Source organism: Sylvia atricapilla, chromosome 9 (genome assembly GCF_009819655.1).
Source record: "Sylvia atricapilla isolate bSylAtr1 chromosome 9, bSylAtr1.pri, whole genome shotgun sequence".
NCBI classification, from domain to species: domain Eukaryota; kingdom Metazoa; phylum Chordata; class Aves; order Passeriformes; family Sylviidae; genus Sylvia; species Sylvia atricapilla.
Genome location: NC_089148.1, coordinates 11,054,454 through 11,068,941, shown reverse-complemented (window position 1 = coordinate 11,068,941; position 14,488 = coordinate 11,054,454). Strand labels below are relative to the sequence as shown.

General features: G+C 45.6%; 2 protein-coding genes across 4 annotated transcripts in view; one reads left to right on the top strand and one right to left on the bottom strand.

Moving 5' to 3' along the window:
- The window catches only part of PDE4DIP (phosphodiesterase 4D interacting protein), a 389,196-nt gene that overhangs the window by 235,561 nt on the left and 139,147 nt on the right, over positions 1-14,488 (top strand). The gene's annotated exons all lie outside the window — the stretch shown is intronic.
- The window catches only part of SUCO (SUN domain containing ossification factor), a 38,873-nt gene continuing 29,778 nt past the window's right edge, over positions 5,394-14,488 (bottom strand). For all 3 annotated transcript variants that reach the window (XM_066324816.1, XM_066324818.1, XM_066324817.1), the window contains 8 exons: positions 14,326-14,422; positions 12,266-13,420; positions 11,375-11,462; positions 10,009-10,113; positions 8,965-9,119; positions 8,606-8,697; positions 7,469-7,524; positions 5,394-7,303 (listed from right to left, as the gene is read on the bottom strand). In XM_066324816.1, the coding sequence (XP_066180913.1) occupies positions 6,857-7,303; positions 7,469-7,524; positions 8,606-8,697; positions 8,965-9,119; positions 10,009-10,113; positions 11,375-11,462; positions 12,266-13,420; positions 14,326-14,422 (2,195 nt within the window). In that variant the 3' untranslated portion in view covers positions 5,394-6,856. The remainder of the gene's footprint in view (positions 7,304-7,468; positions 7,525-8,605; positions 8,698-8,964; positions 9,120-10,008; positions 10,114-11,374; positions 11,463-12,265; positions 13,421-14,325; positions 14,423-14,488) is intronic.

Below are 14,488 nucleotides of genomic sequence, written 5' to 3'. Positions count from 1 at the left end.
ACCAATAAAATCAGATGTGCTAACAAAGTCTTGCCTGCACCACCAGACACCCAACTGCTTTTTGAAGATATTCACCAGCCCTTTGCTTCAGCAGCAACCCACAGCACAGGTTTCAATAACCCCACTTGCCTCTTCCTCACACTTCTGGGTTGAAAAGCAAAAAAATCCAACTTTAAGTTCGAGCTTGGTCACACCTACCCCGGCTCAGTCCCCCTTTCTCTATCCCAGAAAAGGCACCCAAGGACAGGTCCCCATCCCCTCCCACAGCCATTACAGGAGAGGGTCACACAGTGCCTTTGCCTGGAGAAGGATCCACTTCCACATTTTTCTGACACTGACTTAATGCCAACAGCTTACTGAGGTGGGATTGAGGAGAGAGTAGCAGTTTCCCTTAAATGTCACAAGTGTTCTTACTCCACACCCACTGCTTCCCGCTTTCACAAAGATGCTTTTTTTAAAGGGTGGGTGAGAGAGAGAGACAAGGAAACCAACTGAAGCCATTTCAGCTTCACCTTCTTTTTTGGATGCCCAGATCAAGAGCCTGTTAATACCCCATGCCGTGGCAAACCAAAGCTTGAGGCCGTTTTACCATCAAAAGATGCTTAGTGCACAACATGCTTGCAGGGCCCTCTCCCTCTGCTGTGCTGTCACTCTCCTTTTTCCTGTCACCCCCTTCAGACACCACCAAGATGACAGACACTGACTGGAAGATGGTGCCAGGCAGGGCTGTGTCTGCACAGCACGTCAGGATCCCAGAGCCACAGGATGGCTGGGGCCGGAAGGGACCTCTGGAGAACCTCTAGTCCAAAACAAAGCAGGTTCTGGTGCTTGCAGGCTCCGTGTTCTGCTGGCTTCCTGCCGCTCCAATGACACAGGCTATAATGGGACTAATGAAATAATGGCAGGACAATTTGCTGTAGGTAGGAACTTCAGGAGCCAGAACTGAGCCAAGGCTGAGCCCTCCTAACACGTGGGGCAAGGACAGCTGGGCAGGAAATCAGAGCATAAGGACAGGAGGGGTGTCAGATTTGCCTCCATCACCCCATCCCCCTGAACCAGCCTGTACACCCCCTTTCCAGCTGCCCTGTTATGTCATTTGAACAGGAAGGAATATTTTCCAATGGAAACACCTTCCATAGCCCTCATCAGAGAATTGTTCCCCTCTACCAAGCCAACAAAAACCATTATGCAGACTGCCAAAGAGGATTTGCTTAGAAGAACACACTCCATCCCCAATTCACCTGCAAAGGAGAGGTGGGAGCTCCTATTAACAAGACACACAATTATGCTAAAGTTGATGGGGCAGAGAATCAGCCAGCAGCTAAGACTTTGTATCAGCAGGATTTAGGGCCAGGAGGATGACCTGCCTAAAACAGCCCAAAGAAAGCAGGACTTGAATAATGATCCAGATCTAATACCTGACAGAAAATAAACCCCGAAACTCAAAACGAACACTTGAGTGTGAACCTCCTCACACTGAATTGTGTAGGAGAGGCTCTCATGTGTTTTGGACAGAATCTTTCCGGAAGCAATTAACAAATATTTCCTATTACACTAATGACTAGTGGAAATGTTAAAAAGCAACTCTTGAAAGCCAACAGGGCTGCAGGAGTTACACCCAAGAGCAACTGAAAAAGCTGAGAATCGTTCACATTCAAAAAGCTAGGGTTCAACATCATGAGGATGGAGAATTGAATCAGAAGAAAACAAGGCAAGAAACAAAGACTGCAGATCAAGCTCTTTGGGTAGAAAACAATGTGCTAGAAAGAAAAGCCTGAAGCTGAGAGGCTCCTCAACTGGACATGAGCTTCCAGCAGGGAGAGCCCACAGGCTCCTGCGAGAGCTCACACACAGCTCCGGACAGCTACAGACACTCCCGGAACTCACTTTACAAGTCTTTTTTCAGCTCCAGAGAGGCTCTGGAAGAAATTGCAGGAACTGTTGGACAGAAAGGAGGTTCAAATCTGTCTGTTCAAGAGCAGATTGGCAGGGAGGGATAGCATGTGGAAAACTTGTGAAGAGAGGGATGATTTCCAGCAGCAGAGAGCTCTTAGATCTCACAGAATAAAAAGCCTCCCAAGGAGCCACTCACTGTGAGCCAAAGCTGAAGGAGTTTGAACAAAACCATGATTTTTGACTGAACACTGGTATGGATGCTTGTGAGAGCTGGCTCCAAAGGGAGAGGACCTCCATCTGCTGAAGCCTCAGAAGGAGTATGGAAGGCACCAGAAGTTACCCCAGCCTTTGGTGTTAGCGCTGACATCTTCATGTTGTTTTCTTTATTACATGTTTATTAACACTTTAGGTTCTCAAATAAGGGCAATGCTTTTCATTTCCTCAACAACTGCTCTGTTTGCTAGCAGCATTTGTTGCACATGTAAAGCGAGGGCAAGGACATATTCACGCTCAAGAACAGGTTTTTAAGTCCACTGTTAACAGCTCTGGCCTAGAACTACAGTGCTTAGCACATCCCTCTTCCAGTGAGCAAGGGGCTCTGTCCTCTCCTTCACCCTGATTCCAAAAAGCAGCCAGCAGCCCTAAGTTCAGCAAAAGAGGGCTCTGTCCTGAGGCAAGAGAAAATCAAAGAAGCCAAAGCAGATGAGAAAGAGAGGAGTACCTAAAACGTTACTCTGCTGCTTTCATTTCTTTTGTGCCTGTGGTAAGTGCAGGGAAATGAGGTAGAGTGGTTAGGAGGTGATGGGATCTACTCTGAGAAACAGAGCAGCAGGGTCATTTCATGGTGTACAGCCTGGTCAGGGCACAGAACAGAACAAGGGCTGTGGCCAGCGGTGAGGAAGACCAAGAGAACGTGCAGTGCCAAGTTCCTGTGTCCCCCAGCCCCATTCCCAAGCCCTGCTGCAGGGTCTGTGCCCTGGCCCAGCCTCTGGGCACAAAGCCAGCCCTGGCAAACAGCAGCTGATTCTGCTGGCCAGGGGGCCCCTTCGGTACTCAACAGTTTTGTTTCTTCTTGGGAGCAGCCGGTCTCAGCCCATTCCAGACAAACAGACTGTAACTGTGACAAGTCACACAAGCTTCAGTAGCTGCTCTAGTTATTTTTTCTGGGAAAGGAGAAATAGCGAACAGACACTGTTGTTTGCAGTGAGCTCACAGAGGGCTCTGCAGCAGGACAGAAGCTCCAACCACACTGAACAAGGGAGAAAAACAAGCCCCAAGGTGGCAAACGTTTCTTTTCCATCTCTAGGTCCACCAGGGGCAGAGCTCAGTTCCTGTCCCCCGCCTCCCAAAAGCTGCCCTGCTGCGTGGGAGCTCTGGTGACTCGGATGGAAAGCAGCACAGCCAGGCTGCAGCTCCCAGCCCCTGTTCAGTATCAGACAGAAGACAGGCAGCAGAAGCCTCCTTGGGAGCTTCTTTAAAATCTATTCTGCTTGAATTAGAGAAGGGCTAAGTGAGAAAAGATGAGTGAGTTCCAGCACTCCTTCCCAGCCTAAGCTTTTACCTGGACAAGCTCTGGGAAGTTGTTCTTGCTGAGGCCAGCAGCACCTGCAGCAGCTGCTGTTGGACACTCAGGGTTTCCAGATGAGACACACCAGGGTGTCACAGCACTGTGGTCAGGGCTCTCCACTTCACTGTTCCAGATGAAGTGGAACATGTTTGTAGCTAATTAAGCAAAACCTCCTAAGCTGTTCCATCTCATGCTGCAACTTGGCAAAAGCAGAAGTCACACGCCACCTTAGGTCTGGGGTTTCTGCTTACATCACCACACAGCTGGCAGAGTCTGCATATTGCAAAAAGCCTGGATTTCCTCTCTGATACTTGGTGTATATAAGGTAAACACCTTAACTCTGGCAAACAGAGCAATTCACTTACACAAGGTGTGTGCTTGCGCCTATCCACCCTCACATGGAAACCTTGGCATTCAGGATTTTTTTGACCTTGGGCTCAGGACCTGCCCATCCTCACTCCAGCACACACACATTGGCCTTCTGAGCACTTTACACCAACAGCTCTCCAACCTTTGCTTGCAGTATTGTAAGACTGACACACAGGAATTTGAGATGTATAAACTGTCTTCATTAGAAACTATTATCCCTACATAAAGTCTATAACCAATTTAAGAGAGACTCAATTCCAAAGAACCAAATTTTGAAAGCTACGTTGCATGACAAAACTGAAAGTAGAAAATGACTCAAGAGCCCACATGAAAGGAAAAGATTAGGCAATAATAACCTGATGGTAAGAGAACATTTTTTTTTTAAAAAGTGGTTACAGATAACTAAAATCAGGGAGGCAGCAGCAGGTGGAAGCTGTGGCTCAATCTCCAGTCTCTTACCAGAACATACTTTCAAGTCTGCAAAAGCATAACTGGCCCTGCAGGTTCCTTCAGATGCTCTATTCCCATGGCACACTTCCCCATGTCTTCATTACAGGGCAGGCTTTATCACTGGTATTTTTCCACAGAATGCCTCAACTCCTTAGTCAGGCCCTGTTTTTACCATGTACAGAGGGAGCAGGGTATTAAGGGACCAGTTTGGAATCTATGTGGTTTCACATCTGAACGTATGCTTGGGATTTCAACAGCCTCAGTCAGCAGCACAGTGTTTAGTTCACAGCAGAGTGTCAAGAGGGGCTGTTTTGACAATTCAGTTATGTCCAGCTTCAGGTGATCCTCACTCACTGAAAAGCCCAGCAGTTGCCTGGGGTATAAAGGTACACATGCTTCTAACAAGTGACATAGCAGGAGGAAGGAGTAAATAAAAGAAACCCACACTTTCCCCCCACCTAAACACCCAACACTCTCCTCCCTCAGCAAACTCCACGTTCATTTTTATTTTTAAATCACAGTGCTATGATGAAGCCGAGTCCTGAGATGCTCAAGTGAGATCTCAGTGCTGGGGAAGGGCTCCTCTGACAAGCAGATGCTGGCCAGCCTGTGTATTTGGCATTTGGCTGCACACAGTCCTGCTGGGCTTGACAGAAGTCAGAGGGGGAGGAGTCAGTAAGGAGCAAACTTCAAGCCAAAAACTCTGGTTTGAGATAATGACTCTCTAAAACTTTCCTTTCAGAGCCTTCTGTGTTCTTCACAAGCCTCAGCTCTGAGTAGCAAGAGGTCACTCCAAGCAGCTCTTCTCACAGAAAGCCACTGCAGGGATCCCCCAGGGCAAGATGGGTACTTTCCTGCTGGAAACCTCTCCACAGGTTTCACAGGGCCACAATTCCTGACCTTTTGGGCAAAGCACCATTTAGCCCTCAGAATTCACGTCCCCATACTTGATTTAAATAGAAAACCACATCTAGGCTGACTAGTTTATGAATGCCTTACTACAGCCCAAAGGACTGCACATCAATTCTAGTCCTGGACTGAAATTTTAAGATTAGTCCTTGGCAAAATGTAAATCACAAGTTTCATTTTCAGAAGAAAAAATGCCAGTAAATGAAAGACAAAGTGTTCAGATTTATTTGGAAATTCACAGTTTCTAATGGCACTACAGCTCTGTAGTTACGTACTCTTGCTCCACAACATTGGATGCTGCACTCTGGTGGTATGAATTTTCTTCATCTAGGTTTGACATCCTTCTGAATTCAGGTTCAACACGTCCGGTTCATGTGCTCTGACTGGCTAATTGTGCAGATCAACTCCAAAAGTACATCACTTTAAAGTACTCATAAACTAACAAGAAAGCAGCAAAAAACCAAAGGCTTTAAATAAGTCACATTACATACAATACCCAGGAAAGGCATTAGATCTGTTAAAAAGGGTACCACTAAAAGTGCTCAATAAGTTAACTTATTTTGTACAACGTGAACCTGTAACACGTGTCAAAAGGAATAACCTTTTGTTCCATTCACTCAGAACCACACTCAACAGTTCAGCAACCACACATCCCATAGTATCCAAATATACAGTCACAGTCAAAATAAAAAACACTCGAGTATGAAATACCAGCCATACCAACACTGCACATTTGTTAGCCAATACAAAAGCAAATCTTATGGAAACACCTGCTGTGAACCAGCCCGAAGGCTGAGACTCCCAGGCTTGGCAAACTCAACACACCCAGAGCAGGATCTGGTAATGCAGCCTCACATTCCTCAGCACAACAGCAGCTGTGAGCACTCCTCATCCACCTCCTCCAGAGAGCTGCAGCAGGCCATTCAGTGACAAAAGCATTCCTCAGCCTCAGATTCCATCACCGACCAGAAACCCTGAAGAGCCACCGTCACTGATTTCGCACATCAGAGTAAGCTCCGATTGTGACTGAAGGTGCAAGTAAACACAACTGCCATCCCTGGTGAGAGACTTTCCTCAACAGAGTTTGCAAAACAAGAATCTACTCAGGCAAGTCCATCTCTTGGTATTTTTACAGTATCCAGTCCACATTACTGAGTCCAGCTGAAGGCCAACACATGTCCCTTTACAGCACTGTAGTGTTGCATCTTCAAAAAAAGCTAGAGAAATTACAAAATAAATCAAATGACAAACAATTGTATCTCCCCTCTTCCAGTGGCATTATAAATAGACAAAAGGCACATAAATATGGGAAGGTGCAAGAAATAGGAACAAAGCTAAAGGAAGAGGATTAGGCTTTTATCCCTATTCCACCCAACAAACTGGGTTTCAAAAAATCTCTGCCCCAGGAACTGTGAAAAAAAACCTTTATAAAATGAACCCTGCCCTCCCTCCCCCCAAGCTGTTCTCATAGGAAATTATCAGCCTTGTAAAGCTGCAGCTTATAGCCAAGATTGACACAATCCCATCTATTTAAAAAGGCAGAAACCAAATTTCTGAATACTTTCCAATGAGTCGAGCTCTTCGTCTCCCACTATCCTCCCACAGAATACCACAGACTGTTCTCAAACGAACAAACACTCTCCTGTTTGAGAAGTTCAGCTAGGTTTAGATGTGTCCAGAGACGGTCGTGACACCGAGTGTTCCCACTGTTAGATCTTTGTTTCCTTTGATTATGTCATGCAGACTTGGCATCGACCCCGACTTAGTCTGTATTAGAGTTTTTATGAGCTTCCCTTGGTCTGAAACTTTCGACCGCCTTCGTTTTATAGCCCTCTTCTCAGTTTTTGTCTTTTGGGCCTGCCCGTTGCACAGGCTCGTGCACGCCGAAATGCCACAGAAATAGGACTCGTCCGACTGCGACGACGTCTCGGAGCTCCCTTCGGAGGGAGGGCCCTTGTAGGAAGAGTGATAAACCTCCCCAATGTTAGAGAAGTCCCTCTGGTTTGTGAAGGGCTTCCTTCCTTTGATCTCCCCGTTGGCTAGCGGGTGCAGGGGTTCCGTTGTCGGCTTAATAGTCTCTGGTTTTTCACTTTTGTACTTGCAACGCTTTTTCTGAAACCACCAAGTGAAAAAAAGAAACGGTGAGGGTCTGGAAAGCAAGCAGAGCATCCCAGCCAAGCCTAGGAACCAGCAGGGAGAGCAGCTGAGACATGCACCACCTGCCAGCACAAAGACCTCAGCCCCACCAGCTCCCTTCCCCACAGGGTGAGATGGTACCTTCTTCTCTGGGGAAAACTTCAGGGGCTCCACAATGTACAAATCCTCTGGATCCACTGTAAGAGACAGAAGAGACACTCAGCAGGGCTGACACTGCCAGTCCCTATTAAACGGCAGCATGACAAAATATTCCACTGAGAGGCATGCTTTTCCCTCTGTCCCTTTTCAAGTTAAGGAGGGCACAACACAAACACTGGGAGTCAGCACACAGAGAAATCCCTGTGCTGCTATGGCAGCTCTCAGTGACACACACTTGAAAAGCCCTGGTTTTCTCACAGTTATGGCCGTGGGAGAGGTGCAAAGAACACGCTTTGGAGAAGAGTCAGTGAACGTTGAAGTCTAGGAAAACAAACTGCTCCCACTGGAAGAGTGTTCCATGTGCAGCCTGCCCCTGACAACACAGATGTGCACCTACCAACGAGGCTGATGTTCACACTGACATGAGACCAGCAGGGAGAATTTGGGAAAACTGTTGTTTTGGAAAAAAACTATCAGTCTAGGCCTTGGCTAGTGTTCATGGCATCACATTGCCAACTCAAGAGTTTTAATAAGAGTTTTCTTCACAGAACAAATACCTGTGAGGCAAGTTTGCCTGTGTCAGCAGCATACTCAGTAGTTACTATTATCTGCAACACTTGCTTTTGCACGACACTCACGGCCTAAGAAATCAAAATTCAGTTGTCCCAAACCTACCATAAATACTGCAAAGATCAGATCATTCCTCATACCCAAGCCAAGACAAATGGTCTAAGTTTTCTTACTGAAGTTGCTAAATTTGAATCCTAAATGCCTGCCAAGTTACAAACATAGACTATCAGGACCTCAGAAAAGTAGGACACTCAGACTTCCCACGTCTGGCATTTCCAAGAAAAAAAAAAGCTACTTTCTGCAAGCTTCACAGCTTTGCAGACCTGAGTGCCTGCACTGATTGCTCCTAACCCCAAAAAACCATCTGCAGAGCAGAGTACATCTGCAGCAAAAACTGCATTTAAGGTTTTAGCATAGCACAGTTCTGTGAGTATCTAGTAACTTGTTCACAAACCAGCTCTTCTTACAGAACACATACATGAACCACACACACACATTGAGCAGGACTAAGAGCAACACCACAGAACAGATGTATGATATGAATAATACCTTCTTTACCAGCTAGCTGAAAAGACTGGGATCTGACCAGTGGCAGGGAAGTTCTTCTTTTCAAATTCATATCATCATAGGAAGAGAAACACCTAGGAAATTCCAGAAGGCTTTTTTAACACATTTTTCTCAGGTTTGGCTAACAGACACAGTACTGTGTTTGCTACAAGGCATGTTTTTCAAGTGCAGTAGCCCCAAAATGCTCCTAGGACAGTGTTATGATCAAAAGCCCTTTGCTAGCAATTCAAAGTGTGCAGAAAGAAAACTCAGAACTAAAGCAGATGTGCCAGTACCAGCAGACTTAGGAAATATTAATAAAAACTGTGTTAACAATTAAGTTTCAAACATTAACACATTACCTTTTGGGGCTAGGGTAGTGATTGCTCTTGGGAATTTTTGAGAGGTAATCTTCACAGAACTGAGAAGGGCTCCTGCACCGCTGCACAAAAAGCACCAAGCCCAGGATGAGGCAGAGAACCAGAGAAATCACCAGGTAAGTCTGGCGATCAGAAACCTGGAGGGATTTGAGACAACTGTTGAAGACACAACAATTCCATGATACTCTAAAATGCTATGTTCCAAACACACTTTAATTGCACTGAACACCTGTTCATACTTGAGAAATTTTTCAGAGGTTTGATGCAGTCTGTTGCCTGTGCAGCGTTCAAGGAGTGAAGGATGAATCCCACCAGCTGCTAACAGTACAAGAGTCCCCTGCCTCCAGCATCAGCATAACTACAGAAGCTGCCACCTCATGCAAGGATCACCCAAACCTCCTTGAAAAGCACTGCACTTCCCCAAAGAAGCCATGTTCAGTAAGTAACTTTTCTGGTTGACAGCTGACATGGATGTGATACTACTAAACTGTGCTTTGTATCAGCTGACACTGCAGTACTTCACAAAGCGCCATTGTAATCACTTGATTCATGTGGCTTCACTGACCACAGCTCTGATAAACAGGAGCTTAGCCAGCCAAGGCATCAAAGGAGTCGTCTCACCAAGTGTTAGCTCAAGGGAGGTCTTTGGCAATATGCACAAAATGTAAAAGATCATGTTTATAGTACTGCTCGAAATACCAGGCAGGCAGAACATAAACATCTGAGAGAAAACGTTCTTAATATTGTTGCCAAGATTTCCCTAATCTCTAAAGATGACAATAGCCAGTGGGGGAAGGAGAAGGGTGCCTTGGCTCACATTACAGTTATGGGGGCTAGTGGGGCTGCAGTAACTATGACCAATTTTGCTGTGCACAAGACAGCTCATATTACTCAAATTTGCAGCTAGAATAAAGCAGGATAAAGCAGGCTGAAAGCAACACCACAGACAATTTGTAACTTCCTTTGAAGACTCTGGTCTCTTCAAACAAATGTTTTATGCATCTATTTCCTCTGAGCTGTGATTACCTCACGTTTGAGTTCCGCCACGGTGGCTGACAGATTGGAAGCCAGCTGGGTCATGTTGGTGAGCTGTGCTTGTAACAGCTGGATTGCCTCTGTCTGACGCTGATCCTGTGGTGAACAGTCATGGGCATGCTGTCAGTGGCCACGTCCCCACTGTCACATGCACTCAGGGCTACAGCATTAGTGTTCTGTCTGACACAGCAAGGCACTCAGCAGCCACACAGCCTATCCAGCATTGTTTTTCAACACAGTGTTCACATTTTTATTTGTCAACTAACATTTCCTACATTATGGCAAGGTGCATTTCATTAGAGAGACGTCTGCTGTCCTCACCATGGGTAGAGTGAGCAGGCAGCTCCACACAGTCACTGTCAGGAGGCCACAGAACACACACACAGCTGCCCAGGCACAGCTCCAGGCTAAAGGCTGATGCACAGACACCCAGTCAAGGACAGGAGCCCAGACCAGCCAGGAATAGCTCCTTCCCAGCTAACAAGTGCTCCCTGGGAAGAACCCTAACAGGACTTAATCATGCAAGAAACAAAGGACGGTGAGCAGAACACCAGGGAGACTAACCTCAGACTGACCAGCACTGATACTCTTCAAAAAACAAAAAACCAACCCAAAAACCCAAACCCGACCCAGAGAAGGCAACATGTGAAACTTGCCTTCACTGTTCAGGGATGAACAAACTCCAGGCCTGAGACTGCACTTCAGTAACTTTCAGCTTGGGATCAAGTCTGCTATGCTACATGCACAGCTGCTTTAGTGAATGTTCAGCACAGCAGTTACTGCTCTATTTCACAGCTGCTCAGGAAAGCCAAGATGGCAGAGCAGGGAAAATCCACATTTTAAAGAATGAAGGAAGGTTTCTGTTACACTCACTATATTTTGAAATGCAGATTCTGCCTAAGCCATTACTGTAGCCCTCTGCATTTCCATAGGCTCAGTTTCTTCAGCAGCAGGGAAATTGTCTATCAATATTTTAAACTGGATATGAAAAATGAACCAAGTTTAAAAAAAATGTTTTGAGTGCAGTTACAACCAAGAAACGAGGGTTGGAACTGACCAGAGTAACTTTTTCATTGACAAACATATGGCAGAGTTTTAGCCATTACCAGCTGACAACTGATCTTCTCTTCAAGTACAAAATCAGAAGACAGAGCTGAAAAAGGCTTTACTCTGAAACATCTGAGAACATGTCTAAAAATCTTACTATGGAGAAAAACAGGGAAGCATGGAATGGATGCTTTTAAAAGGCAGATATACAGCTCAGTTCAAAGAGGGTTTCTGCACCTCTGTGCAACTCTTCATTAAAAGTAAACCTTTCTAACTAGGAAAACACCTCAGTACTCCAAACAAATCATACCTGCTCTTCTGCTATTCTTGAGGTGTTCTGAAGTTTTATTATTGTCTTATTGAAAGCCTTCTGCATTTCTTCCATTTGTTTTCGGTACCTAAAACAAAAAGTGTTTAAGGCTGAAATATTAGTGAACAAAACTCCTCAGCTTAGACTTGTCTTCAGAAAACATGACTATGCCAGCAAAAACCTCCTCTGTGCCCAAAGAGCTTTCTTTAATCAACAAGTGGTACCTGCTTTTTTTTTAAGTTTCACAAATAAAACAGATATGCATTTTGTTTTGTTTTCTTTCCCCCAAGGTTATGGTCAAACCTATTTCAACACCTTCAAGCTTATTGCCAATTTACTGAATTCACTCTGCACAGTAAATGTGAGCCCCTTCTTTGAAACCAATTCTGAAATGGGTACATCTCCCCCTCTCCTGTAGCTAAGGAACACCACAGATAATCACTCATACACTGAGACATCCTTCACAGGAAACTCTTGGTTCCCTCTCCACAGTCACTTATTCAACCAGAGTTAATACAGATAACAGAGTACTTTAAGTGGAAACAATTTAATAAAAAAGGCATTGTAGTTCTGTAACATTCAGTTTAACAGCAACAGAAGGATGTGCCTTTTTGTAGAAAGAATCATGGACAGGATTAGTGTCTACATCCTGACAACACTTTATCCTTTTAAAAAAACCCACAGCAACATTTCTCAAAATAAACCAAACAGGATTTTTATCTGAAATACAAAGAGGGAAGCCTGGTCTCACACAGAGTAACTCCAACAGTCACCTAGGCTTGGGTCCTTTCCTCAGTTTTCCATAGAGCTTTAAGCTGTGATTAAAGATTTAAGCTCTGCCCAAGTCCCCCTGTACTTCAGAGGCTGGACTCAAAGCCCCCTCAGCCTCACCTCTGACTGAGCTCTTCCAAGTAGCGGCTGCTGAGGGACATGTTGACTTCCAGGGCCTTGATGCGGTTGTTGAGGCGCATGAAGACAGATTCCTTCTGATTGGAGCCATGAACGAGGTTCCCGTTGGCATAGCCCAGCTCTGTGGAGTTCTGCAGCTCAGCATAGAAATCTGTGGCTGTTCTCTGCGGGCCCCCCGAGACTGGAATGGCCATCAAAGCCTCTTCTGCTGCCTGCTCGTCCTCCTTCGTCTCGGCAGAGACAGGAGCCTCCACAGCAGGCACAAGAGGTCTCTGCACTTCGGGAGTGCTCTCCCTCCCTTCCACTGCCTCGCTGGCTACTGTGTCCACCGTGCTTTCAGGCTGCACAACAGTCTCTGTAGGCTTTACAACCACTGCAGGAGCAACAGTCTCTCTTGTGCTCATCTCCTTTACCTCAGTGGCCACGCTGGTCTCGGGGCTTTCCTCTACAGCTGAGCTCTCAGCCTTTTCCATTTCAGTGCTGAGCTCTGGCACATCCACCAGGGGAGTCACCCTTGGTGCTACCTGGCCTGAGTCTTCTTTTGGAGGCTCCAGCACCACATCTGTTGTGGGGGATGGCTTCACTTCAGAAGTAACTTCCAGGAGGAGGGACTGAGAGACAGTCTGAGGATGGCTTGGCTCCAGCTCGATGGACTCTGTGGTCTCATTGCTGATCTCCTCGTGGACTGCACTGAAGTCAACTGCAATAACAGACCCAGGGGGCTTCTCAGCTTTGCTGTCCAATTGCTCAGGCAGAGGCTCCTCTGCTGCAGTCTGGGCAGATTCAGTCAGAGCTGGCTGTGGCTGCTGCACATCCCCAGGGTAAGGTGGCCTCTCCTCACCCCCAGTTTTACTGTGCTGCCGATGCATGGCTGCTGCAACTGAGCACCACTTCAGCAGGTATTCTGAGAAGGTGGAAATACAGCACACTGCTGCCATGTCACAGCAGTACTTCTCTGTCTCCAGTTCAAACCATGCTGCTGCTTCCTCTTCCTGCTCATCGCTGGACAGCAAAGTTACTGTGGACTGGCTTGTATCTTCTTCATACTCTTGCACTAACTGAACAATTGGGCTTTCTTTAGTCAAATCCACCATTAATTGCTCTTTCTCTATCTGTGGAATATCTGTAGTAACAAGTCTACAACAGAGTTAAAGACAAAAGTGTTAATTCAACAGTTTTACATCCCTGCTCTAGAAGACTGTGAAAAGTCTTTCAGAAAATTAGCAAAGTTTAGTCCAGTGACCAAAGGTCAGTTTTGAGACAGAAATTCTGCAAGATTGAAAATCACTGAAGAAAATACTAACAAATTATTTCAATTCCTGCCTCTTAAACAGCAAGTCTTCCCAATTAGATATTGCCCCTTCTCTCATCCCTGAAAACAGTCAACAGTTTGGATCTCCTTTTTTACACAGCAAGCACCATACTCTGCTGATGCAATTCTCAAATGCAAGAATCACAACATTCCCACTGACCTTCCTCAGTCTCACAGCAAGAGATAGAAAACCATAAAGCCACTAAATACAGCACAAGTCATGTCTTATCATTTAAGAGGTAGGTCTTGGCCTTAAGCAGCCTAATTATCATCAACTGTAATCAACCAAAAAACAACAGAATCTATACAGAACTTCTCAAGCTCACTCTGTACATTTGCATACACATTTTCATTAAGGGCAGTCTACCAAAGTATAAGCTTCTAAACCAGAATTTTGTCAATACAATTTAACTGATGTTTCAGCAACACAGTTTACATGCCTAACTAGTCTCCCTTGCAGGAGACCACAAAACCTGGACCACTATTAAGCCAGTTTCTGTGTCAAAACAAAACATATCACAATGGAAATAGCTACAACAGACAGTAACTAAAACACTAAATTTCTCTGGTTAGTGCCATTACCATACTACAGATTTTACCAAATACTTGCTTTTTCCCTTGTTTAAGTCTGCGTGCCATACCTGAGCATTCTACTACCAAGGACTGCAGACTGGCACATGTTTGTCTTTGCTTGGAGCACATTACAAAACCCCCAAGAGCAATTACTTACTCTGGTGAAGGAACAGGTGTTGGTTCAGGCAGTCTTGGTGCAGCTGTTGAAGTTGCAGGGGTGGCAGTGACATTTTCAGACACACTTTTGTTCCCAGCTGTAGGAAGGAGGAAAATGTGACCATGGAAATTCAAGAATCATCTTTGTTTTCAACAAATTCTGA